Source organism: Bemisia tabaci, chromosome 1 (assembly GCF_918797505.1).
Source record: "Bemisia tabaci chromosome 1, PGI_BMITA_v3".
Taxonomy (NCBI): domain Eukaryota; kingdom Metazoa; phylum Arthropoda; class Insecta; order Hemiptera; family Aleyrodidae; genus Bemisia; species Bemisia tabaci.
The window spans coordinates 46,075,723-46,102,589 of record NC_092793.1 but is presented as its reverse complement, the minus strand read 5'-3'; the positions used below and the strand labels follow the sequence as shown (position 1 = coordinate 46,102,589).

Here is a 26,867-nt window from a genome sequence, read left to right as displayed (position 1 = left end):
AGCGCACAACCGCACATTTGTCCACTATTGCTAAAATTATTAAAACGTATATAAAAAAATTGGTGTAAAAACGGCCGAATTACGAAACCGGACCACGATCGTGTTATCACTGTTGTGTAATCACCTGAGCTGGACATAATAATTTTAGCAATAGTGGACAAATGTGCGGTTGTGCGCTCGTATTTTAGTTTTTCGTTGTTTGACGCGTATCCGCGCCGCGGTACAAGTTTTCTATTTGTAGCCTGAAGATGAGCGTAAAGCTCGAAATGCGCATCGCTTGAAAATAAAACATCAATCTCCATCGGGAAGAAAAAGTGAGTACAAAAACCCCTTATCAATCAAGCCCGATAAAATGACAAACCAAAACTTCAAAAATGATTGTAATATACCTATAATGTAATGAAATATACACGCTCTAATCATTTAATTTGTATTACCTTTATGTTATGTACCTACATGTTATACTATTTTTATAATAAATTTTGCCAACATGCTTTTCAATTCAGTCTACAACATTTCATTCCGACGTGGCAATAATGATTTATAATGCCCCTAAACATTAAAATGAATTACAATAGTAATGCCGCATTATAATGTCGTATTATACATCGCAACGATTCATGTCCTACTGATTATTGATTATTGTAAGATGAATTCTGTTTTCTCTGATTGTATGTTTCATACGTGCGAAGCAAGTACGGGTCACTAGAAACGTGGTTCGTACGGGTGGCTGATGAAATTGATCTTCGAATACCTTTTGATGAGCTAGGGAAATGGAACCATCTGCATCTCATGGACAATAAATAGTTGCCGTAATTAAGGTCATCCCGTGATTAAGGTGCCGTGATTTAAGTCATAAATTCTTCATCTAATTCTTGATTCATCTCCAAAATGTCTGCTAAAGCTTTCATGCGCTTCTCCTTGTATGCATGAATGAGCAAATTGGGTATCGAACAAGCGGGCACTTTTTGAAAATTTAGATGATTCTGGACAATATCGTACAGAAGTCCACGAGCTGCAGATAGAACCATTACCTCTAGCTCATCAAAAGTTATTCGAAGATCATTCAACAACCTCTTTGACAAGTTGCAAAAACTTTTCGTTAACAATAGTGTCACACGGTACTAGGAATATTTACTATTTAACGAACCTTATATTTCCCTGACTCAGTCCTAAATTATAGAAGTATGCGTTACTTTTCCAGCAATCCAAAAAAAACAATTATACAAAAAACCAATACCTACACTTTCAGATATAAAAATGCAAATTTTTTGCAGCCTCGCTAAACGACTTATCAACCAGAGATTTTTTAGGAAGCGGACCTCCAAAGAGCTTTCAAAATTAAAAGTATACAACAAGTGATAATGCCATGTATTCGCCATATCAAAGCCCAATACACATTTATACACCGGCTACGTAAATCTGCTAAGTTACAAAACATGAATCGACAGTTGTCGGATTGTACATCAATGACAAAATGTGTCTAGGCCCTCATTCTTGACTACAACTACTGCCCCCAGAGCCGCTCTCCGACGCCAATGCGTTGGAGCTTCCTGCTTGTTTGATTTGTATGGAGCTCATGGAAGAGTTCTAGGTAAGTATGTCGGAGACAATTTTCAAGAAACGGGATTTGCAAAATATGCAATGCACAAAACGTACACCTTAAACTTTATCGTACATTATAACACTGATCGAATTAGCTTTAGAGATTATCAAAAGGTTAATTTATCGTCAAAATATCAAAAAATCAGTCAAAATCAGTAATCAGTAATCAGTTGCAAAATTACCGAGATTGCGGAATATCGTACCTATGATGCGCTGACATAAGAGCAGGATAGGTTCCCAGTACTTAGGCGCGACTTCCTATCACTCAAATGGACCGTTTTGACAGATTAGCTGATACGGCGGCTAGTTATTATTTAATAATATTCTTTGTACTGTACAAGAAGCAGTCCAACAAAGGTTTTTTGGGGGTCATTAATCCCTATCAAGCTTTCTCAAGATTCTTTTGCCGTTTTTTTGGAGCAAGTTTTGAAGGTGGTTTTGGTCCTCTTAAAAAAATGCCTATACGTAGCAATGATGTACCAAAATGTTCCTGAAAGAGAGGAGAATAAGCATGTTTTTATGTATGCTCATTGTTTACAAAATTAGGCTCCCTGTCTTAAGTAAGCATATTTAGATACCATCCTGATGTCGCAGCACCGAGAGAAAGAGAAAGAAAAACACTTTAAAATCATTTTTCAGGTCATCGTGGCGCACAAATAAGATTTGTGACTTTTAGCCCCCCCCCCCCCTTCCAGAGACAACTGTGCCTCAGATTTTAATCCGTTCAACTGACGTCTGATGCAGTTAGCTCGGATGCTGTAATAAAACTTGACAAACCCATACAACAAAACAATTCGGCACTCCAGCACTTAACCCCTTCTCTTTCTGTTGCCGTGCGCTCGCTTGTATACATATATTACCTGCATAAGTTAAGCCCTATTTTAAGGCTTTATAGGTAGTACGATATATTCACAATACTTTTAAAACTGCGTATCGTTGAGATTAAACCAAGACAAGCGGCTGTTTCGTGTTCGTCAGTAACACCGTACTGCGCCGCCGCGCGCGTCCCGGGCAAACAGCGCAGCGCGCGGATCTGCCTCAGAACGGCCGGCTCCCCGTCCCCCGATGGTTTTTCCCGTTTCACGCCTTAAATATCGATCCCACAGGAAAATTCATAAGAACCATTTTTGTTCCTGATAAAATTTCCTATTGTCCTGCTTAAAAAAAATTACGCTAACATTAGCCGTTCAGTAGTTATTCAAAATTCTAAATTTGGGGGCCCCCTGCCCCCCCAGGGGGCTCAGATTTTTGGGGTCTATGTCTGAATCGAATGTCTATAGGGTAGAGATGAATCCCTGAAATTTTCATGCTTTCTTCCAGAAGTGCACGATTGTTATGCTTATCGGCCCCACTATATAGTATAGATACCGTCCGCGTTCCGGGCTCAGAGGCCGAAAGTACCGGGCGTAGCGCCCGGAGCAATCGAAGCTACGGCGCCAGCACCTGGAACTTTCGGCCTCTGAGCCCGGCACGCACGGTATTTCTATATAGCCCGTAATTATTTTTTCATTGTGGACAAGTTATTAATTTTAGCGTCCTAATTCATGTTTCTTAACCAGAATTTCAGGTAGAACACGATTCTCGTAACGAAAAGTACTGCAATCAACCCCTAATTAAGATATTAACGTTTTTATTTTACATTGGTCACGTGAAATTTGAATTGCCCGGTCACAAGAGACGCAATCTACGTGAGTCAAAGCGCGCCTCGCAACGGTTTTGGCAAGTTTCTCAATCGAGCATTGTTCCTTTCCCACTCTTTATTGTTCAGAGTGTAAACAATTTGCTACAGCTGAGCCAAAGTGTGGCAAGGTTGAGGTTGCCATATTTTCGTATCACAGAGACTGCCACGGCCAAGTTCAATGTGCGATTTGACTCTTGTGGACCGTTGCGTTTTCATGAGAGAGAGGTTTGAACTCACGCGTCAAGAAACATTTAATATCTTGGTTAGGAGTTATTTATAGTAATTTTCGTTGCACGAATCGTAGTTTACGCGAAATTTTGATCTAGAAATATGTATCAGAATACTTAACTTCGTAACTGTCTAGTGGTCCATTAATGGAAGAATGCGGAGGAATAAGAGGAAGCAGAATGATAATAAACTATACCGATTCGCATGCCATCCCGGCCTGTTATTGCTCCAGTTATTTAATGAAAAAAAATCCCCCATTCAACCTGTTCTTGTTAAATGGGCGTCAAATAAGTCGGACGAGAGATTACAAAGACTAAACAGCAAAATACTCCGAATGACGAATGGAATGGAGTGGAAGAGTTCATTCTACAGCAGACAGCGTGCCGTCAGGTTTATCATAATCGAATGATGAACCCTTCTCCGGAGAATTTTTCATTCATGAAAGGAGACTACTGCTTAGTTGCAGACATTGGCGATTTAATAATGAGACACCTTACTCTCCGAGTTTTTCCTGGTAACTCGCAAGGACATTCGGAAACATTGAAATCAAAAGAAATTCTATCCTCATTTTGACTAGGGCCCTCAGACCCAAAAAAAATACACGTATGGCAGGGACCATGTTCTAATGAAGTTGGTTCATTTTGATTTGTGTTCCAATTTGGACAGATTTGGCACCCGGACAAACCGTTAGTTAACAGCACTTTTCGGGTGTCCAACCGATCCCTGCGATTGTCCCCTCGTCCCGGTTGGGATTTCTCGAGACACAACGAAACTGAGAAATCCAGGGGCGAGGAATCGGAACGCTCGGTTTGAACGGTGACCCATTCGAGGAGTGAAGAATGCCCACGGCGCGAGGAGCAAATCGGCAAAATCGAGACCTGTCAAAATATTATAAAAAGGCTCATCATTTTTAGCGCGACCAATTACGATTGTCACCCGCGTGTGACATCCCCATTCAAGCCGGGCCCGAATTATAAATATTATTGTTTGTCTTGAGGTGAGGAAATCTATGAATCGATTAGGGTCCATTCGGAGCAGGCGCTCCGGTGATGGCTTTTGAAAAGAGCGAACGCCCCTGGTGCACGGCGGGGCCGGGCCGGGGGCGGGCGGGGGGGGGGGGTTGGTGGGGAGAGAGGGGGCGTCTCTTTTCATCCGCCACTATAATAGAGCCATTCTTGCCGGGGCCACTTAATAAATGCTCGAAGAAAAGAAAGAAACAAGACACTCACTTATAGCCACTTAAAAAATCATTTTTTTTTTTATTCTTTCACTTCTCATAAAAAGTGTAAAAATTGTGATTTAAGTGATGGAATCTTTTCATGTGTGAAATCGGGCCATTTGCGTCGGCTCTGTTTACCTCCGCCGTTCGAGTAGGATAATGGAGGCTCCTCTTTTGCCCCCGCTTCATCTCGCTCTGTTTTTTAGGGACTTTGCGGATCGATAAAGAAATCACGGTGGGCTTCTTGTGAGGTGCGAAGATTCGGAAGGCGTAAAAAATGATGGAGATAGTAGGATTGAGTTTCTCGTTGACGTTGCAAAGTGGTGATCCGAGAATAATAGCATACTCATGGTGGTGGTGGTGGTGGCGGCGACCTCACCTCGTGTCACACCTTTTCGGAGACACGATAGAGAGTGTCATGTTATTAGGGCGAATCGCTTTTCTCTCAGGCTCATTTTCTACCTCTGTCCTGTCCTCATTCGTAACCCAATCATCAACTTTCTACCGTTCTGATGCTCTGTTGCTGGGAAATAAAACAATCGAGATATGACGGATTGGGTTGGGGAGATGTGTCATTTTTCCTTCACTCGACGCTGCTGGTTGAATTTCGAGTCCAGGGTTATCTCCTTGAGTACTGTCCGGGTAATCAAGATTTAAGGGATTCGTAAACTAATCGAGGAGAAAAAGCTTATAAATTCGAAAGAGAGCATGAGATCTCTTGCGCTCAGGGAAGTTTGAGCCATTTTTCGCGTGTCCCATTCTTGAAAACTCGAGACTCTATCATATTCAAGAAATTAAAAAAAAAAAAAAAAAAAAAAAAAAAAAAAAAAAAAAAAATACTCTCGGTACAAAATGTTCACATTATTATGAAGTTGATATGTGTTTTGAAACCTACAAAAATTGACAAATTTCCATGTGTATTACCTCGGAATATTAGAGAGTACATATACTTTAATTATATAATTAAAGTACTTTTCCATGAACTTTTTTATCATTCTTCTATTTAGTTATTATCAAAAGGCATATTTGGAGACGGTGCGTGACCTCAGAGGTCAAACATTGCATAATTTAAAAACCCTTAATCAAAAGAGTAACAGCGTGAACAAAAATCTATAAATATACAATTGCTTCAGATGAGGTCGAATGAAGCGGAAGCGTGTCGACGCATGAGAAACGCCTTCATTGAGAAAAGATACTTCCTAGCGTGGCTTTGGAGGCCGAATAGTTGCATCATTTGAAAACGCAATCAACAATGTAGTAACAAGTAGATTAGCGACAAAAGCCGTTATTTCACGTAAGTATTTGTGCTGACGTATAAGTGAGGCCTTCATCGTTAAAGTTCATCAAACAAAAACAAGTCTCCACTTTCGCGAACGTCCACGCCCGTGGCTTTTCCGAAACTTTTTTTACTTGCTGACATTCCAACCGTAGATAGCTGCTTAACATAGGAAAAGGCAAGTGTTTTTGGGTTTTATAATCTTTTCTTTTTTCTTTTCTTTCAAGTAGAGCGCGATAGACTTACGCGGCTTCATTCAGAATAGAAAACAAAAATTGAGAAGTCAGTCAAAATTGAAGGAGCATGTAGGAACATAAAATGAAAAGATAATAATAATATGTTTTTTAGTTTATTTTACCTTTTCTTTTCTGATCAATCTCTTGCATTTTTCTATTTTTCTATCTTCATTAGTTTCATTATTATTCTAAATAATTTAAATAGTTAGAGGAGGAAAGGGCCCAAGAATTCAGTCCTTAACTCGTCTTGAGATCCTGTACCCGGGAAAAATCCTTTGGAAAAAATTGTGTTTTTCTCCTCAATTTAACCACTGACAATAAACTATGAATTTGACACGCCGATCATACCCCATGTTAAAATACTGGAACCTACAATATGATCCTCTAATTACAAATCGAGAACAATGGGCTGCTTCCGCAACCTCTAATCCATAAACGCGACCGCAAAGCAAAAAAAAGGGTGGTGGAGAGTGTCATCTGATAAGACGGGAAAAAAGGAAAATATTTATAAAACCCCTTTGACAAAGGCGAGGCCTAACAGTATTTGCGATCCCCCTCGGTGAAGGAAACGAAGTTATGAGCGTGAATTAAAACTCATGTCAGGAGTAGCAGTTCTCCGATTTAATTCAGTCACCGATCAGCATCACCAGGGATGACAACCTCCTATTATGCGTGGCTTGCCACCCCCATTACCCTTCATGAGCTCAGTATGTTGCGCTTTTCAACCCTTGTTTCACCGCTCACTAGTTTCCTCTGCGCAGCGTTGTCGCTCTTAACAAGCCGCCCTGCTGATTCATGTATAAGAGCTCAGCAACCTGGCAACGTTGTGATCTTTTCAGACCCTTCTGAAACAGGTTATCTAAAGCGCCAAGCTCCGGGTATTACTTCATGCCTCCGATCTGAAAGGGTATCAATTGGGTTTCTTATACTGAAAAGCTTGCAAATTCTGATTCAGCGCGGCTTTAACGTGTGAAAGTACGAACACCACGCGGTTCAGCTTCAAAACTTTTTAAGGAGGATTTTTATTTTATTTTATTTATTTATTTTTTTACTCATGGCCTACAAATGTACTCCTGACGGTTTCGTTTATCAATAAAGTGGCATGGTAACGGAATGAGTACATCAAACATAGATGGGACAATGGATTTCAATCTATTGCTGGATTTTGATAAAGATTGATGACAATAATGCCCACTTGCAAAACTCGTCACTTAAAATATTAGTAATCTCTTAATCGACTGTAGAAAAAATATTAAGTTTTAAGAGTCTAATTCATATTCTGATGGTTTAAGCTTACAGAGTTGCATACAATTAGATATGATCTGTTAAAATGCCAAATTTCTACATCCAACATTAACAGAAATATCGTTCATCGAAAAACATGGCGTATGACGTCATCCGCACCGCGGTAGTACATAACATGGTTTCTTCCACTTTGGTTTCATCCATCAGTGATGCCCAAATTTGAACTGGTTGCTCAAAATAAAACATGAATGACATTGATGTGGAAGAAACCACTACCCTGGTGGACGACATCACACCCATAGTGCCCTTCGATGTGCGATTGCTCGAATATCAGACATAAACTGCAGCACACGGCGTTTGGAATGATCCTATTTATTTTTGCTAATCTTCATGTCCAGGGTCAATGATGTCTCTGAAAATTCAGTTCAATTTTTGGTGGGTACATGCCTGAATAAAAAAAATGAAAGTTATTTTTGAGGTGAGCAAATGATGACCAAAAGAGACAATTTTAAATTTTAAAAGTCAGGGTGCAACTTCCCAGACACCTACATTTAGTGTTGAAACCATTAAAACACGATTCAGTGACCATCACAAACCGACCCAAAAGCCATCCTCTTATCTAAAGCTGAAGAGACAATCGCTTATCCACCATGCGATACATCATCAATCGATGAATAGAGACGAGAAGAGTTAATTTTTATCGAATGTCAGTGCAAGCACTGATTGCGATACACTCAAGTTGAGCGGTTGGCGGTTCGGAGCCTTGGCTTTCGGGCCTGTTATTAGGTGACGGAGCAGACCGCCCTTACTTTACACTATTAAATAGAGAACTGCCGCTAATTGCGCCTACGGAGGCTTCCTTTGATCGGGCGCCGCTCCTCAATCCTCGATTCCCACTGGATCCCCTCGCTCACTGTCTCTCCTAACTAAATATTTATAGCATCCGCATCAGGAGCAGTAGCCGGCGATGGTAGCCGCCGAAACCAAACTCTATCCCAACAATAATGTTCCTGTTCCACACGAGGAATGAGGTCAACTGAATGCATCTTTTGTTGGTGTAGAAACACACGAGAATCGTGTTAAAGCATAAAATGGACCAAATTTAACAATAAGGAACTACTGTCTTTAACTCTTCTATAAAAGCAACTTTCTGTACAGATGCACCAGAAATAAAACACTAAAAAATGGCCCGAACTGTATGTAGCATTGTAACAAAGTGGAGGAAAGGTGCTAACTGGGTCTACACCGTTTCGCAGAGAAAAAAAAGTCAAGAAGTTCCAAAAAGTTCAATAAGAGCCAAAAGAGAATTTTTTTTTTAATAAAAAAAACTTGAAAAATTTTTAAAAAAATTATTTTTTCGACTCTAAATTGAAATTTTTGGAACTTCTAGGCTTTGTTTTCCCCGCGAAATGGTGTGGACCCAGCACCATTTCTCCACCTTTGGGTACAGATTAACTAATAAACACATTCATCGCTTCTAAAATGAACCAAAAATATTTATTCTTCATCGCAAAATGTTGTTCAAAAATGTCAAGAATAGACTTTGGTCGGTTGGACGAACCAAAAATTTGGTTTGACAAACCGAATTAGTTGCGATGATATGGAACACCGAACTTTGGTTCATACAACCGAACTTTTATTTCAGTGAAATTTACTGGAAGGGGTCAAGCTGATTTTTTTTTTTTGGGGGGGGGGGGGGGTGGCCTTCCTTGGCTCTACCTGATTTCCGTCCATGTGCCTATACCGTGTATTGTGGGACTCTTGTCACCATTTTTCGGTACAAGAAATGGGATAGGGGTGTGACAGTGCGCTCAGTTTGTGCATCATAACAGTTTATGACACTCCCACAATCTTTGAACTGCCTCCGAACGCTCGCCCCGAAAGCGCCCAACTGTTAAACTCGAATCGGCCGGCAGAGTTGACGGTGATAAATTGTTATTCAATTTTATCTTTTGTTTGATCAGCTTACCGATGCCTGTGGAGGGACGAAAGCTGCGCGCGAAAGAGTTGAGAAGGGATTCTGTGCACTGTGACGGGGCGTTTCCCAAACCGGGACCCTTTCAGAAGTGGGCCGCGTCAGGCCCTAATGAATTACGACAATCATAATAATGGAAGGCCCCTCCAAAGTCCCGACGACCATCGCCGCTTTTTTTTCTTTCCATCTTAATTCATGTACAATGAAAAATCTCTCCAGGAAGATGCATGCTTTAAAAAAGAGGAGCAGTCCCGGCGTTTATAAAAACATGCGGGGTTAAAAATTGGAGTTTGTTATCCTTCCTGTGATTTAAGCTGCAAAAAGTAAACGAAAGTTCTTAAAAGTCTACAAATTTGTACGCACCCTCTACATATATTCATGCTCTCACCTCACCTCAAAAAAAAGTACTGAATCCACATCAAGTAGCATTTACGGTGCACTGCGTATAGGAATATGCGATACCACTATTTCGACCTCTAGGAACGCGTGTTGCATATGCACATAAATGAAGGAAAACTTCCGTTCATTAGATTATTTATACAAAATATGAGTGCTATACGTACGTGGAGCAGACAATTTGGAGCATGAAAAAAAAAGTTCATAACACGTGCTCTAAGACTGAAACGAAAGACTGGTGTTTCCACTTATCGGTGGAAATTAGGTATAGGTAAATTTAAATTTATGCGAAATAGATCTACTGCTATTTACTTCCTAACTATTTTTTTAATCTCTTTCTCGAGTTCACTTAATCAAATTTAAAGGGTTCTGGAGCTTTTTAAAGTTTCACATCTACTTATTCATGTGCTCAGAATCCGTCCTCCCTTAGACAAAGGAACGTAATATTATTTCCAGATTGCCAAATTGAGTATGATAGCTCAATTTTTAGAGGCATGCGAGTATGCGATTTTTGTCCAACATTTTTTCGATTTTTGCAAGGAATCAGGCAATCAAAAGAGCAATCAGAGGAAGCTTCGTTAGGAAAAATACGGTTTGAAAGCGGAAATTCAGCGACGCTGAACCGCATGTACGTTCTTGCAGGCGGAAAAAGATGTCTTGTATTAAGTGATGATTTGTTCGAAATTCGTCTCCCTCATTCCTTTTTAAGACGGCTATACCGTCTTGCTAAGGAAAAACGCCGCATAAACCTTCAGGCACTGCCATGTTGCCTTCGGTAAATCACGAATTCCCGGGAAAATTTGTAAATATTTTTCTTCCAATTTCTCATATAATTTTGTTCGCAATTTCACCCAGAGTTTATAAAAATTTCACAGAAAAATGTTCATAGCTTTCCTCAAAAATATACATTTTATCGAAGGAAATTTGGCAACCCTTGGATGTTCATACGGCGTTCTTCCTTGGCTCGATAGTATAGCTCTGCTGAGAGGAAACAGTTTATCTCGGCCAAAAATAGGCTGGTAACAGCATTCTGCCGCACTGAAAAAAAAAACACATTGGATCTAGAGTCCAGACTCTTAAAAACATCGACAAGAAAAAGTACTCTTGATTCAATCAGAACCTAGCTTAAATCAAGCTAAAAGCTTAAAATCTAGCTTAAACCTCTTAATTTAAGCGGATTTCGTTTTGATTCAAGCCGATCCGATTGAATCAAGAGTATTTTTTCTTGTCAATGTTTTCAAGAGTATGTACTCTAGATCCAATGTCGTTTTTTTTCCCGTGCGTTTTGCAGTAAAAGTAACTGCAAATTTGAAATTTCAACGCGTTTACAAAACGAAGATGAACACGAGGCCGTTCGTGAGACGCCAACCATCCAAGCAAAAACTTCTGTAGTTGGTTTCCTCCTTTTCACAGCAGGCACCGAGCTTTACCCCCGAGGTGAAACCTTCCCGAAGGTAACAGAACTCGGCTCGTATCGCAGGGAGTGAAAAAAACCGAGAGGAGGGGACCAGTTAAGCAGTTTTAAAACGACTCTAATGCATTTTAAAATAATCCGTGCGTCTCACAAACTGAGCACGCTAATTTCCGATCGAAGGGGTCCGCGGGGGGGAGGGAAGGGAGGGGAGAGGGTCTCCGCGGGATAGTCGGGGGGGGGGGGGGGTGTCGAGTGAGGCTCGGCCGGCCAATCGCGGATCGATCCCGCCCTCCGCCAGAGCTCCGCCCAAGCTCCGCCCACGGTGCTCCCCTCCGCGCTTTCGCGTCCAATGGGAACCAGTTTCTCTCCGAAAAGGAACATGTCCAATTCGAGATGAGCCCTACCGCACATAGTAACAAAGGCGTTTTGTGGGTAATCTGGTGGTGGACATTCTGCCTTTTAGGAACAGCAGGTTCATCGATCCTCGGTTGCGAGGGGGAGGGGGGGGGGGGGTCGCCCCGGCGGGACTGCGGTTCAGAATCTCGCTAAGTCGCCTTTCGTTGTGCTTCGCTGTTTTATCATTGTGTTTCTGCTATGTCTCCGAAGGTATGGGATCACGATGGGGTGGTGGCGGTAGTGATGGCAGTGAACTGAAAGTTTTAAAGACAGGGCGGAGAGGTCTGGGGGAGGAAACTTGAGACTTCGAAGAGGTATCATGAAAAATTGAGAAAAAAAAATAAATAAACATATTTATGAAAAGAAAATCTTATTTTGAGAGAAGGCAGTATAATAGCATTGCAATTTTACAAAAACCGTACAAATTATTTTTATACATTAATTAACTGAAAACTGATTGAGGAATTAAACGTATCGGATAAATCCCTCAATCACCCTTCACCGTCGTTTCCCAGAGCCCAGAAAAAGTACGAATAACTCCACTCCAAGCAAATGGCGATTATTGAAACTTGACAACACAATTTTTCTTCCCTTTAAATGTATGTAAAACAATCGATTCTTGGTAGGGCAGCTTGTCTCAAAAATCGATATTTTTAATTGCTTTTAGTGGGGGAAAATCGATGTTGCCAACTTTCAAGAACCGTCACTGATTCTAGGGGTGCAAAATTAGCAGAAGCAATTCAGGATTTCCAAAAATAAGACTGCGCAATCGCTGTCCAAAATTTCTCTGATTTGAGCGTGTAGTCGAAGGAGAGAAATCCATGGAATTTTCAGCGAGAAAGTACCAATGGTTTCCTCAACAAAATGTATCTCAGAAGAGTAAATATTATACATCGTTGAAATGTAGTTATGCGCACTTTCGTGTAGGAAACGACGATTTTTGGTAAATAGAAAGAAGGTCTAATGAAAGATCAAAACATTGCCCATCGCATGTTTTTTCCTCCTCCTCCAATTGTTTTTCAAAATGCAGTTTATGATACGCATTGTAAACAAAGTAAACAGAGTCATCATGGCACAAGCACTGTTTTTGACGGAATGAGACGAAAGAAGCAATATATTTAGGACCCGCAAAACGAAGATTTCATAAATTTACAGAAATTTCAGTATCAGGTCCTCAGGTTCCAAAATTCATTGAGGGCCTAATATCCGAAAATTTAAGGGCCCCATGACACCCAAAATTCCAGTCTTAGGGCCTATCTTTAAACTGCAGGGGCCCCTAGAGGACCTGGTTGGATTTCTAGCTGAGATGAAGAATTAAAAATAGTGATTATAAAACGAAAAATCGCCCAGGGGGGACCGGGGTGTTACAGTGCCCCAGCATTCCTGGCAATCTGGCCCTATGATCTGAACGATCAATATGTAACGTCATAATCCATAGAATGGGGCGTTTTTCGTGGATACCTAGTACCAAAATGCCAGCGTAACGTAGCCCGTTTTTGCCGAATTATTGCCGCAAGTAAAGGCAAATCGGTTTGTTTTATTGTTTCACAAAACTCTGATGTCATGATGATTCTAACGAAAATGTTATGATTTTTTAAAAACAAATGTGCCACACGAGGTCTTTTAAATAGAACTTACCTTTTTTTTATTATTTTCCTCCACTCGATTTAAAAAAAAAATCCTTTCTTTTTCTCTTAACAAACGAGCATGAAAAGTTGTGGTTGATTCATTAGTTTGAGAGACCACCTTTATAATTTATTTAGGGAGACATTGAAATTTTATTCAAAGCTCTTAAAAACGGAAGGAAAATTTGAGTTTCAGAGAACACTCTCCTTGTTTAATTTTTCCAGGGAATCGCATACCGTGTTGAAGAAAATAATGAAAAAATGATCCCGGACGATCCTCCTTAGAAATTAAGTTTGAAATGAAAGCAGGAAATAATCCACGGAAATTCAGAACTAAGAGCCCGAATCTAGCGTGCTCGACAGCAGAACGAGGCGAACAAGAAAATTAAAGTACAGACACGCAAAGCCGGAAAGCTGCGCGCCTTTAAGCCTCCTGGTCGGATATAACTTTCACGGGTTTTAGTTGCTATTGAATTACTTAAGCCGTCGGCAGCTCGGCCATAATTATGCCCATGATTATGATTATTACGATTATTATGCAAATCAAGTTTGAAACACGAAAAAGCTAAGCCGCGCAGGCATGTGTATTCAAATATTTTGAGGAGAGAAACTTGAAAAAGCAGAAAAACGGCTGAGAGGCGGAGGAGAGTGGGAAGGAGACAGACGGCGCGGCGGGGAGCGAGCCGAGCGGAGAGAGCGAGAAAGAGGAGAGACAACGAGGCCTATCATTATAATAAATTCATTATTTGTTTAGCGCTCCCAGATGAGAATACACATTGGTGCTCCTCTTGCGCCCCGGCAGCCAATGAGGGGCCGCGCAGCGCGCGCCGCCCGAACTCCCTCCCATAGCCTCTCCAGATCTCGCTTTCTGTGATTATTTGTTCAAATATTTTCCCTTCTCCCTCCTCTCTCCGCGGCTGCCCCCTCTCTCTCCGACGCTCGCAGCATCCGCGCTTCTCCTCTCGCTCTCGCCCCTGTTACCAAATACTTGCAGAGCACACAACGCAGTGTTTGTGTATTTATAGTGTATATATAAACTTGAAACCTATCAGGAGTGGGGATAAGAGGGCGTATATCGGGGACGGGGAGGTTGCCGCTCGACGATAAATCTTTCGCTCTGTCAAAACAGTGTCTCTCGCGCTCCATCGCTAACGTCTCCCGCTCTCCCTCGCCGATCGCCCGACCAACCCTCCATCCATCCACCATACTGTGATTAACCTCTATGGATTTTTGACTGTGTCGTGTTTGTGCGTGTGAGCTTTCCTCGAATCCGTGCAACTTCCTTCGGTGTTTGTGACAATGATGGAACCTACAGTGACAATGTGCACAACCCCGCCTTGCAGTAGTTCCCCGCCGGTGCCGCACTACCTGTCGCTATCCACCATGCCGACCCTCAAGAGCCCGGCCGAGCCTGGGAGTCCCCCGAATTTCCCACCCGCCACCGCGGGAGTGTTCCCCCCGATCGACCAGTACCGACTCCAGCTTTACAACTACGCCATCCAAGCCGAGCGATTAAGGTTCCAGAACTACGGACAGTTCCTGCCCAACGCCGGCTACCACCCTTACAACCCGCGACTGGCCCTGTCCATGCCGCTCCTCCACCACCTCGCTCTCCAGCCGGAAGAACCCAAGCCGCAGCACAGCTACATCGGTCTCATCGCCATGGCCATCCTCAGCTCCCCGGAGAACAAGCTCGTGCTCTCGGATATCTACCAGTATATCCTGGACAACTACCCCTACTTCAGGACGCGGGGCCCCGGCTGGCGGAACTCCATCCGGCACAACCTGTCGCTCAACGACTGCTTCGTCAAGGCCGGGCGGAGCGCCAACGGGAAAGGCCACTACTGGGCCATCCACCCGGCCAACATCGACGACTTCCGGAAGGGCGACTTCCGCCGGCGGAAAGCCCAGCGGAAAGTGCGGAAGCACATGGGCCTCGCCGTGGAGGACGACGGGACGGACTCGCCGAGCCCGCCGCCGCTGACGCTGACGCCCCCGCCGTCGATCTGGCCGCCGACGCCGGTCTTCCTCCAGCCGTTCCCGTCGATGGCCTCGCGGAAGCGGCAGTTCGACATGGCCTCCCTCCTGGCCCCGGACGACGGCGACAAGGAGTGCCCGCAGACGAAGAGGCCCATGCTCGAGGAGGCCTCCCAGGAGGAGGAGGACGTGGACGTGGTCAACGGTGAGTCCAACAAGGAGGATCTGAGGACGAGTGTTCCTTCCTGGTTGTCGCCTGTCTTCCCGGTCGACCCGCAGGTTCTGGCCCGCTACTACGAGACCATGGCCGCCCAGCATCATGCCAGGAGACTCCAAGCGCTCCAACAACTTCAAGTCCGAAGACAAAACGAGGCCGAGTCACTCTCGGTCACCTCCGTAGATTAGGTTAGTTTTTTTCTTTTTTCTAATTCACGCTAAAGACACAAATTAATTCGGAAGGATACCCAAATGGACTGTGTTCAGATGGATGAAACCAGGTTTAATGTTCTTGTTCTTCGTTTGGAACTGTTGGTCAGTGAGGGCCGAATCAATATTCATTCCTCAAAAACAATTCCGCTCCAATCAGAAGCTTTATATTTTTTCTTTTCTTATTCGCATTTTCTCTAATAATATCGCAACTTCTATAAGAACAGTATGTCTTGTATCTATATCTACATGAACTACACAAACGTATTAAGAAATATAGTATTGGATACTACGGATAATCCGAAAGACCAGGCATTTTTGAATCCTCTGTTTCTTGTTTTATAAAAGGGCCTCATATATTATGAACGTATATGGTTTACATCGGGGCCAGGGGAGGTTTAAAAATGTTCTTAGAATATCAGCTTGAAGATAAACATTTCAACAAATTTCCAGTAAAATTCAACAGCATTATTTTAGATATGGATCGCAAGGAATTGCAATGATTATGACCACGACCAAAAATTAAAAATATAAATACAGTTTTGCAGGCCTTGACGATTTTGAGGTCGGTTCATATTTACCTTATAAGTAATCAAATATAAGTATTTCTACCATATTTTCTTTTTGAAAAATCATTTTTTTTCCTCGCAATGATCTATTTCCGAAATTATTCCATTGGATTTTACTAAATTTGCGTAAAAATTGTCCTTTTTATGATGAATTCCTTCTACCTCCTTTCATCACGATCGGAACCATATGGAGCCTCCTGAGGAGCTACTTCATGGATGATCATGAATACAGCCTTTAACTTGTATAGAAAATTCTGTTAGATTCAAATTCAGTCAAGTTGCACCATGCACCATCTCTTGATTAAAATTACTCTTGAGAATTTTCAAAAAGAACACCCTTTGTTACCTCTTGCAAGAAAAGGGGCCGCAGTCCACAGATGTAAACTTCTCCAGAGAGCAATTTGTGTGAAATTGCGCGGGTCAAAAAAGTGGTTTTGGAAGTTTTGATGTAAAGCTCTGTATAAACTTCCCGGTTCAAATTAAAATTTTAAGAGGTTCTCTCTCCAAACCACATTTTTGACCGCAAAATTTCTAACCGTCACGGCTCCAGCTCACTTTCAAATTTTCGGGATTTTTGTTCTAAAATGCTCATAGAATATCCGTCATTGTTTGATTTTAATAACTCAGCTTTGGAATTCTGTGGAATGAAGTAAATCTTCCTGTCGACGGTCATATATGCTGACTTAATAGCTTTTAACTTTTTAATTTGCCCTCATTTTGCCGCGTAAGAAGAAATGAGAGAAGTTCCGAATGAGCTTATTTTATGTATTCATTTCAAATCTCAGAGATAAGCTGGCAATCATTCCATAGTGCGTGAAAATTAAAATGTTAGGAAAAACTGCACTTTAAAAAATACTTTGAAATTAAAATTAAAGTGCAGTTTTGAGAAATGGTTCATCTCTATACTTGATGCTGTTTATGTGATTTACACTTAAAAGTTGATGCATTAATTGTCAATGGGAAGAATGACGTTGACATAAGAATTACTTCCATTAATGTTGTTCCCCTCAAGTAAAGACAGGTTTTTTTTTGTCTCATAACATTTGCTCTAAATTCTAGAAAACAAATTATTTATCTCAAAAACACATTCGTTTTTCCGGTACCTTTCAAAAATGAGGTACAATTTTACAAAAAAGTATAAGATTTTGGGCAGAAACTTTGATTTAACTTTTTTAATAGTTAATACTCAAATAAATTGTCGATCCTAAATCCGCATGGTGAATATTTGAGATAATTTAATTATCTTTGATTATTCTCTGAATATTTTTATAAATTTGCTACTTCTGGTAGAATGTGATCTGAACTTTAGATAAAAGGACAGAAGTCCTAATCCAAAACTTATATAAATGTTGTGAGAGATGAATTCCACATTACGGTAACACAGAAAATTGTAAAGGCAGCAGTCTTAGCGTTTCATAAATTGGACACCGCGAACTTTTTGCACATTTCCAACTTCCGTAATTTATCAACTTTCATGAACCTGTTCCTCTTGAAAGTTTAAAGAGCATACAGCAAGCATGTAATTTCAGCAGAGTAATCTTTACTTCCATCGATACAATGAGAAGTATTAAAAAAAATGAACCTATAGATATCTCACATTTTTAAGTTGAGAAATGTATGATTTAATTTGTTTTTAGCGTGAGGTAATAGCTCAGACAAGCTGAAAATATAAATTTAAAGAATAAACTCAAACATTAGTTCTTAACTGCAGCTTAAATCATTTTTTTCAATCGGATAAATTAATTACCCTGTATTTCAATGTAATTTCTCATTAGCTGCTTACGAACTCATTACTTTTCAGTTTGTACTACACAGATTTTAGATTCTTGTGTTAGCTCGTTTATTTATTTCATTTAATGGATCACCAAGTAGGGTCTAAACTGGACCGATATTTGTATGTGAAACACAAAAATATCGCAAAGAAAACGAATCGCACAAATAAATATGTTAATTTGACTAACAAATTGAATAGTGCATGTGTCTGGCTGCCATATACAAAATTTAATCAAAATTCATCCTTAATCTAAGATTTTTATCAATGCAAAATTATGCATTGAAAATAATATCAAATTTTCCGCGGGGTGATCGTAATTTTAGTTATGATTCACTGAGAAACGATTACTGCTATCTTCAAAAATTGTTTTTATATTTTATTTTTAAAATGCAGATTCATTATACCCCTCTTCTCCCCAACATGTACCTGAATACACTTTTTGGCCCCTTCGGACGTTTTAAATGTGTTTTCAAAACTCTTCGTAAGAGAATTAAATTGAAATATTTTAAGATTGTTTTGCAATCTTTTTCTGGTTTTCTCTCTTGTTATTTTTCCTCTTCAAAATGTGTTTGTCAACTTGTGGGGTTTGGTGTTTAAATATTCATAAGAACAGCTTCCAAAATATTATGATTTTTGTTTTCTACGATGGGACCAAAATTTGTTTTCTGCCTTTTTTTTCATGAGAGGAACATGTGAGATAATCGAAACAATCTACATCGATTTGATACTTCTTTTTTGAAGAAATGTAATTTTTATTGACATCACTTTGAAATAAAATTTTATTTGACAAGATTTTTTTTTGGAGAACGTGAATGTAAGAAACTCGATACAACAATTTTCTAAATTAAGAATACCTGGTCAGTTGAAGCACACAGCCAAAACTTATTTCCACCTTTCTCGTAACGATGAATATGAATATTCTCAAAGTATTACAATCCTGCCGAAATTTTAAAAAATGTCTTTTGCGTGAATGTTATTTTATATGCTAGTCTTTTGCAAATAAAATGTTATTATGTATATAACAAACTAATGAAGAAATTGTGTGTAAATTTGTACCAAAAAAATACTTGTAGATACGACTTAATCGACTTATTATAGAAAAATGAATTACTGAAGAGGACATTATGTTGGGGCAACGGGAATTAAGTGAAAACTATACACCGGAAAAATACTTGTTCCCAAAACAAGAATCCTTTTCATATTTGATTCACAAGGACCCTTGTTTCCTTGTTATTCACATTAGACTGCACTGTCAAGAGAATCAGAGTCTTGCTATTACGAGGAACCTTCTCACTGAAACATGACCCTCATTTCCATGACAAGATAGCTCAAAGTAGTATCGAAGAATTCTTGTGGATCGAATTTGTCAAGGATCCTCATGGTGGTAACAGTGAAGTTTTTTTAATGTAAGTAGAAAAATAGACTCAATGATCGTTATGCATGATGGATGGTCCTTTCGGGAAGCTAAATATTTTAATTTGTTTTCTTTACCTCATTGTAAAGATTGTTTCTACAGTACTTTCCTTATGAAATGTATATAGTCGTTTTTAGAGAATCGTACAGAGATTTATTTCATGTTGTTTTTATTTGTTTAAATATTCGTTACGCAGATTACATATAAAATTAAAAATTATTGTAAATAAAGTGCCATATGTAAAAGAAAATATTTCAGAATACATTTGTGAAACTTGCAGATCGACTAAGAGTTGTTATTGCGCCGTTACCTTCATTTTTTATTCAAACCATTTACAAGACTTGAAGTTAGACAAATGATCGAACATATTTTTATTTTATACATAAAAATTGACTTAATCAGATCTACGAATAAAGAGCAAAAAACAGGGCAAAGCAAAAAGAATTACTTGATTACACAGTTGAAATAGGCAAAAGTTTACTGTTGATGCTAAAGTTTGGTCAATTGTTCCGTCAATATTATGATAAGAACTTTTTTACTGAGTGATAATGAAAATTTGTCCAAAGAATATTTATGAGACAACTTTGTCACACAATAAGTTTTTTATGCGTAGTGAACATTATTTTTGCAAATAACCTAAACCATCAATTAATTTCAAGTGCCCAAGGTAAAAATGACTTTCTAGTTGAACCAATAAATAACATCAGATTTAAAGAAAACCAGAGTTTATGACTGAACCAATTTAAGTTCTAAATTATTTACACACAAAAAAATTATTCCATGTATAATGGAGGTCTATGCTAGCATAGACAAAATATCACATAATCTAACTTTCTGAGGCTCTTTTGTACTCATTTTCTTGGAATCTTGACAATGGTTTTCTTTGAATCATCAGCAATTTTTTTGCAACTTATTCTGGTAAATGGAAAAATTCTAAGGAAAAATATTGATTTTTAACCGTGTACGGCACAAAAAATTTTAGTTTTCAAAAATATACAGAATCGATTCTCTGATGTGGAATCATTAAAGAATCTCGCAAAAATATTTGGTCAAAAACGCCCATAAATGTATAATGGAAGTGGATCTACGGAGATTTGAAGATTGCAATTTTAAAAACGAAGTTAGCAAACAAAATATTCGAATGTCTAATTTATGATGTTTAGGGCACAGGGATTGCCGGATTACAGTACGTTTTCACGCCCTATATTGCGTTAAATTAATCAAACCATTCGCCACTTATTCTTCAGCAAAGAAAAATCGTGTGAACACCCAGCACCAATATTTTATCATCTTGTCACTTATTCTTTAGCGTACTAGAACTTTTTATTAAAATATAGAAATCCGATTTTCCGCTCCAAATCGACAAAAATATTGCAGCGCGTTTTTTGAACTGTAAACATAAAACCTTCGTAAATCTGCCTTGTGTTTAAATTTCTGAGCGTTTTTGACCCGAAGCAATCCTTTATTATTTGGCGTCATTTTGAACTTTTGGGCTTAGGTCCTTTTCTGCATGGGACGGCCACATATCATTGATTCCTAAACGAGGGAGTGTAGCTACATTTCAACGTTGCAAAACTTCCTCTCAGAAATTGTATTTTTACTAGGAAATTGCTGGACGTTTCTAACTAACAATTCCATTGATTTTTCTTCTGATTGCACGCTAAAGTCAGAGAAAATCGTTTACAAATATGACACAATTGTGTGCTCAGAGAAATTGAATTATTTGAGTCAGTTTTGCAACTTTGGAATTGAGTTAAATTTCTCACTTCAGAAAACGTGGATGTGCTTTCTTCATAATGAATACTTTATGCACAGGACCTACTGTATTATATACTACAGTACATAACAAGGTGGAGAAATGGTGCTGGGTCCACACCATTTCGCAGGGAAACAAAGCCAAGAATAAGCTCCACAAATTATAATTACAGTCAAAAATAATTTTTTTAACACTAATGAGTACCAGTACAAAACTTTGGTATGTACTTCACCGGGTTTAGTTTGGCAAAATTGAAATCGATGGCCTAAGTTCAAAACCACGTATCTCTGTTTGCGACGCTGCAAACTTCCTGTCTTGCTTCAGTTTTCCTTTGGAAAACTAATCAACGTAATTTCTTGAAAACCTCCTTAAGGTGATTCGATGGACTCCGTATTTTTTGTCAGAACGGCATGCGATATATCGCATCAATGGGTTCCATTTTTTCAGCTACTCGTCATTTTTCTCCAATTTTGAGATCTCGATTCTGTTGTCAGGAGGCTAAGGCACTCACTTACCAATTTTAACAAAGAAATTTAACGTGATAAAGGCGTGGTTTTTTTAGAGAGAAAATATCGCATTCGAGTGCAGTTTCGATATCAGTATCGAATGCGATGTTTTCTCTCTAAAAAAACCACGCCTTTATTACGTTATGACACAAAATATGGCGTCCATCGAATCACCTTAATTTTTCTTCTCTGTTAGAGAAATATTCTTTGTAAATTTCAAGCCTTTAAGTTGGCTTGTCCCTATTCGAATGAATAAAATTAGAGAGGCAATTTTGAAACAGCGCAATGGAGATACGTGGTTTCGCATACTTTGAGCATCGAAATTCTCATGTGGCATTCTTGCACACAGTGCGGTTAAGCGCACTACCGCCCTGCTCGAGCGATGGCCGCTCGCAATTCGTCGCTGGGTAAACAAAAGGACGTACCTGCATTTCAAGATGAGCCCGAGATAGCATAAGTTATATGGACGACAGGGCTCATCGCGTGTGTGCTTACGCCCTTATGTCAGGAGGGCAACGAATTCTAGGCCCGCGACCCGGAAAGACGAAGAATGAATGAAAAAAGAAGTCCGGAAGTGGTGATTTGGGGGCTGGCGACTTCATCGAGAGTGACGGATTTGCGCGACGCTAGATAGGACGAGATAACAACACGTCGGGGCAGGAGGTGAGAGAGATTTAATAGGAAAGGTAAGTTTCTCTGAATCGGGATCCGTTTAAGCGCTTGTAATGCGGCCGATAATCTCAAGTGCGGGCCGAGAAACACGGAGTGTTTGCCCGGACCATAAAATAAACCACGGGTCGTTTTTTAAAAGGTAATATGTGCGATCCCGGGTGAGCCCCGGAACAGTGGGTTTTAAGAACATCTCAGGGCTCATCCGAGGGAGGCTTGATGCCTTTCGAGAGGGAGGACGTACGAAGGGCGGACACGAGGTCTGAGGTGAGGAATATTCGCGACCGGATTAGTGGTGGAGAAAAACACGCTAACAATGATTTGCAGGCCAAACTCGGCGTGCAAATTGACAGATGGTGAATGGAGAGTCAACACCAGAAAACAACCTTCTCCCGCAACTCGTGCAGCGCTGCGATGCGATGGTCCCTGTCCCTGGGTCTATCCCTGGAGAAATTCGACCCGGCGAGAGAAGTGTGTTCGAATTAAATGATCTCAAATTTTAATCGTCTGGGGAAGTGGCGATTTTCATCGAGTTGGGTCTGTGAATCGGATTTTGGGACTTTGATGGCAAAGTCTCTTAAGTGCCCTAAAAAATCACGTAAGGGATTATAAATTTCACCTATTCCATGACTGGTTTTGGCGCCAGCCAAGAAAATGGTTGAATCAACCTTACTGCCACTAACATTTGCCAATTTTTTAAATTATATGCATCAGAAATATGACAAATTTAACTGAATTCCTGGATTGGCGCCGAAATCAGCTGAGAATATTGTATTTTTTCTACCATACCTATTTTCCTTTATAAGGTATGAGTTTTATTTATTTTTGTGAATCTGCATTATTAAACAGCATGCCATGTGGCTTGAACATGCATGATTTGCCCAAAACCACATTTCTAGAAATGCATAAATCTCAAAACGCCATGATTTTGATTTGGTTCGACCTGTTTGGATGTTGACTGTCTCGAAATTTTCCTGGGAAAGTCCCTTGCACTTTTGCATCAATCTGCAATTTCAATTGTGAGTTATCATGCAGAGAAATTGTAAGATTCCATTTCCTGCCATTAGACTGCCAAAATTTAATTTCACTAATCACTAGTCGGATACAATTTCATCTTTGAAACTTCACTCTCAAAATTAAAGTCACCAACAAAAAAAAGAGGTAAATTTTATGGTAGACCAAAACAAATTTGAAGTCTGGAAATCAATGACATTGAGTTTTATGGGTCATCAAGCGTTTCAATTGTAGGCAGCCTCTCGTGTGTTGCATTCGATGTATCACTATCAAATATATTCTCACACATAAAGCCTCTCCTGAGCAAATTGATAATTTGTGGACGATCCAACCTCTGATCTATGATATTTTATGAGGCTATACTGCCGTGCTAAGGAAAAACACCGTATGAGCCTTCTAGCGTTGCTAAATTTCCTCTCAGAAAATATCTATTTTTGAAAAAATTTGTGAATATTTCTCGTTAAAATTTTCACAAATTGTAGGTAAAATTACGGACAAAACTCTCTGAAAAATCGGAAGAAAAATATTTACTTTGTCCGAAAATTCGTGGATTCTCAAAGGACTTTTGGCAACGTCTGAAGGCTCATACGGCGTTCTTCCTTAGCCGCGGCAGTATGTATACCACGTTTCTCAATGGGTTGAATGAACACAGAGAAAGCAGATTGATCGAGAGAGCGGACTAGATTCAGCATAACGACGGTGTAAGTCGGCAATCACATAACTCGGTTTGCGACGTCGCAGACTTCCTGTTATACTTTATTTTTTAAACGGAAAACTACTCGACGGAAATTCTTTAAAACTGCTGTGATTTTTCTTCTCTGTGTGAAGAAAATTCTGCAAAAACTTCAAGGAATGATGTCAATTTGTTCTCCTTTAAAAAAAAATAACATAGTGGCGGAGATTTTTAGACACCGCAAACGAGTTATGTGATTGCCGACTTACACCGTCGATAAGTTGGCTACGCGTGACAGAGGTTGTGACGCTGTCAAACTCTAAGTAACCGATCGCGCCTGGAGAGCGGAGCACCGAAGGAGCGATCACCTACGATGATTCGATGCCTTCATTGTTTATCGATCTTGCTATTGTGTTCATTCCCACCCGAGATCGCCACTTATTTACTTATTTCTTCACCAGAGATGAATAATGGACAGAGAAGTGCGCTGCGGCCTGCCCACCGCGAGAAGTGTCGGAGTCTTATTCCAACTTAGTTTCACAAAGCTTCGATGATAGCGAGTCGGCGAGGAGACCCAGAAACAAAAGAATATATTCAGGGCGGGCTCATTACTTAGAATGCCTAGTATGGAGACGCTGGAAAAAATCACAAGGTAATGACTGTGGGGGACTTCATTGTAAGAAGTCCATATAAATATGAAAGCTATGAAAGTAGCAAGATAGATTTTGTGGAGGGGGCCTTCCCCATAAGACGCAGTGTCCATGATGAAAACGGATTTATTAGTATAATTGATTAAATGATTCACAAGTGAAGGAAGGAATATTGGAATGTATATGAAAAAACTTGTAAAACTGGACGACATCATTCCGAAAAAGTGTTATTTTAATCCAAAAACTAAAGCAAGAAGCAACAGTCATCCAAGAGAAGTGTTTTAATAATTTTTTTTTTTTTTTTTTTCTTTTTTTTCAAGACTATTCCTCTAAGTGCCTTGACTCTGTGATGTATTTCTAAATGCATACATACAATACATTTGGAACGAGATATATACTAGTATTTGTGATTGTGTGTGTATTAGATAAAATGTATCTTACGTCAAACTAGAATTGCACAGTAATGCTAAAAGATCAATGTAAGGTATAAACGTAAAGTGTTTAGTCTTTCATGAGTTTTACAAATGTAACACTCTACACAACTGAACACCACGCCAAAATTTCAAACCGTACTTGCATTATGCGCGCTTGTGAAAAATGCGCTTAAATGAATCGTTTCTGAAGCTTCCAAAAACGCCGGTATTTAGGGAAGGCTCTTTTCCATCAAAACGAGACGACTATCTCCGACGTTTCATCAAGCTTTTTCTCAATTTCTTGACACTTTCGTAAAAAATGTCGTTGTGATGTGAAAAAATCCAGGGATGACAACAGAACAAGGTCCTCGAACTCACACGGCTCTTTGATACCACTATTCGTCCTTCATGGATGCGCTTGAAGTATCATCAAAATTGAAGGAGAAATGTGACATCTGATCTGCAGGATTTTGCGAAAAAAGACTGTAAAGTCAGAATTTTAAAAAAATACGCAAGTTTTTTATGATACATATTTTGTGCCTATTTTATTCATCGCAAAACGAGGTGTGCACCGACAACTAGCTAAAATTACTGCCGCATCGAGCCCAAGATGTACCAAATTTGTGGGTTTCAAAATATTAACCGCGCACAAAAATGCGGGAACGTCTATTTGACGAGAGAAAGGGCGAAAAAGTCGAGTGAGAAAGTGGAGCAGGGGCATGAAGCAAGAATAATTTATTCCGAGCGATTTTACAAGCGACCAGTTTGCAAAACATTTTCGATACAATGTCGACAGTGGCGCTGTCGAATTAGTGCGTCGGGCTACTGAGCCGTGGCTAATGGCGCCGCACTGAGCGCGTCTTTTCAGTGCCCGGAATCGAACGGGGAGCCTCTCGATTCCGGCGGCGTTTCCGCAATATTCTCAAGTATTTACATCCTAATTGACCCGAGAGCCCCTTTCAATCATTACTCACTCCAGCGGTTTATTGCAGAAAGGGCGCTAGTGATCCCAAGTCCCCGTGCCGTATAGGTTTTTCTCCGAATTAGGCTCTCATTTATTGTCGAGACGCTTTTTCTCCGCATTTGCGTCACTTCGCGCGCCACAATTTGTGCCTCTTGTGAGTGCGCCCGAATAAGGAAGTCACCCAAAAGAACAAATCAATTTAACGAGGGCATGCTCACAGGCGCACGTGTGTTTTTGTTTTCTCTTCTTCTGCTTTTCAGGCGCTAACCAGTGGGTCTCTTCGTTTGGCCGCACTCGGCTCTGCGAAATCTGCAATTATTCACACTTTCAGAAACGGTTGGAGTGCTTGTTTGGGCTTTCAAATGAAAAAGTTGTTCAAAGAAGGTTCAAGTTGAGTCATCAGAGTCAAGTGGAAGTTTGAAAACAACTTCTTAGCCCTAACCAAAGGGTTAGAGTGAGTTTGATGCAATGTGCCTTGATTTGCCACCATACAAGGCAGAGAAAGAGGATGTTTTTTTGAACTTTACAATAAATGAAGCCAAAAAATCATCCTGCCTTTAAGTTAAATAACAATGTTGCGTCTCGATCAATCAGAAAATACTGAGGTTGCACGTGATATTCAAACAAAGCAGTGAAATTACGAAAAAAAGAGGTAGGGAAAATGAAAACCAATTTTTGAATTTTACTCAGTGAGGCGTTTCGGAGCTTCTTCTAGTTGAACACCTAATGTATTGTATGTACGACTTACAAGGATATTCGAAAAAAT

General features: G+C 40.0%; 1 protein-coding gene across 1 annotated transcript; it reads left to right on the top strand.

Moving 5' to 3' along the window:
• Positions 1-13,430: 13,430 nt before the first annotated feature.
• On the top strand, positions 13,431-19,735 carry fd102C (forkhead domain 102C). Its single transcript, XM_019054205.2, has one exon. It carries the CDS (start codon positions 14,596-14,598, stop codon positions 15,676-15,678), a length of 1,083 nt encoding a protein of 360 aa, XP_018909750.2. The 5' UTR covers positions 13,431-14,595; the 3' UTR covers positions 15,679-19,735.
• The last annotated feature ends 7,132 nt before the right edge of the window (positions 19,736-26,867 follow it).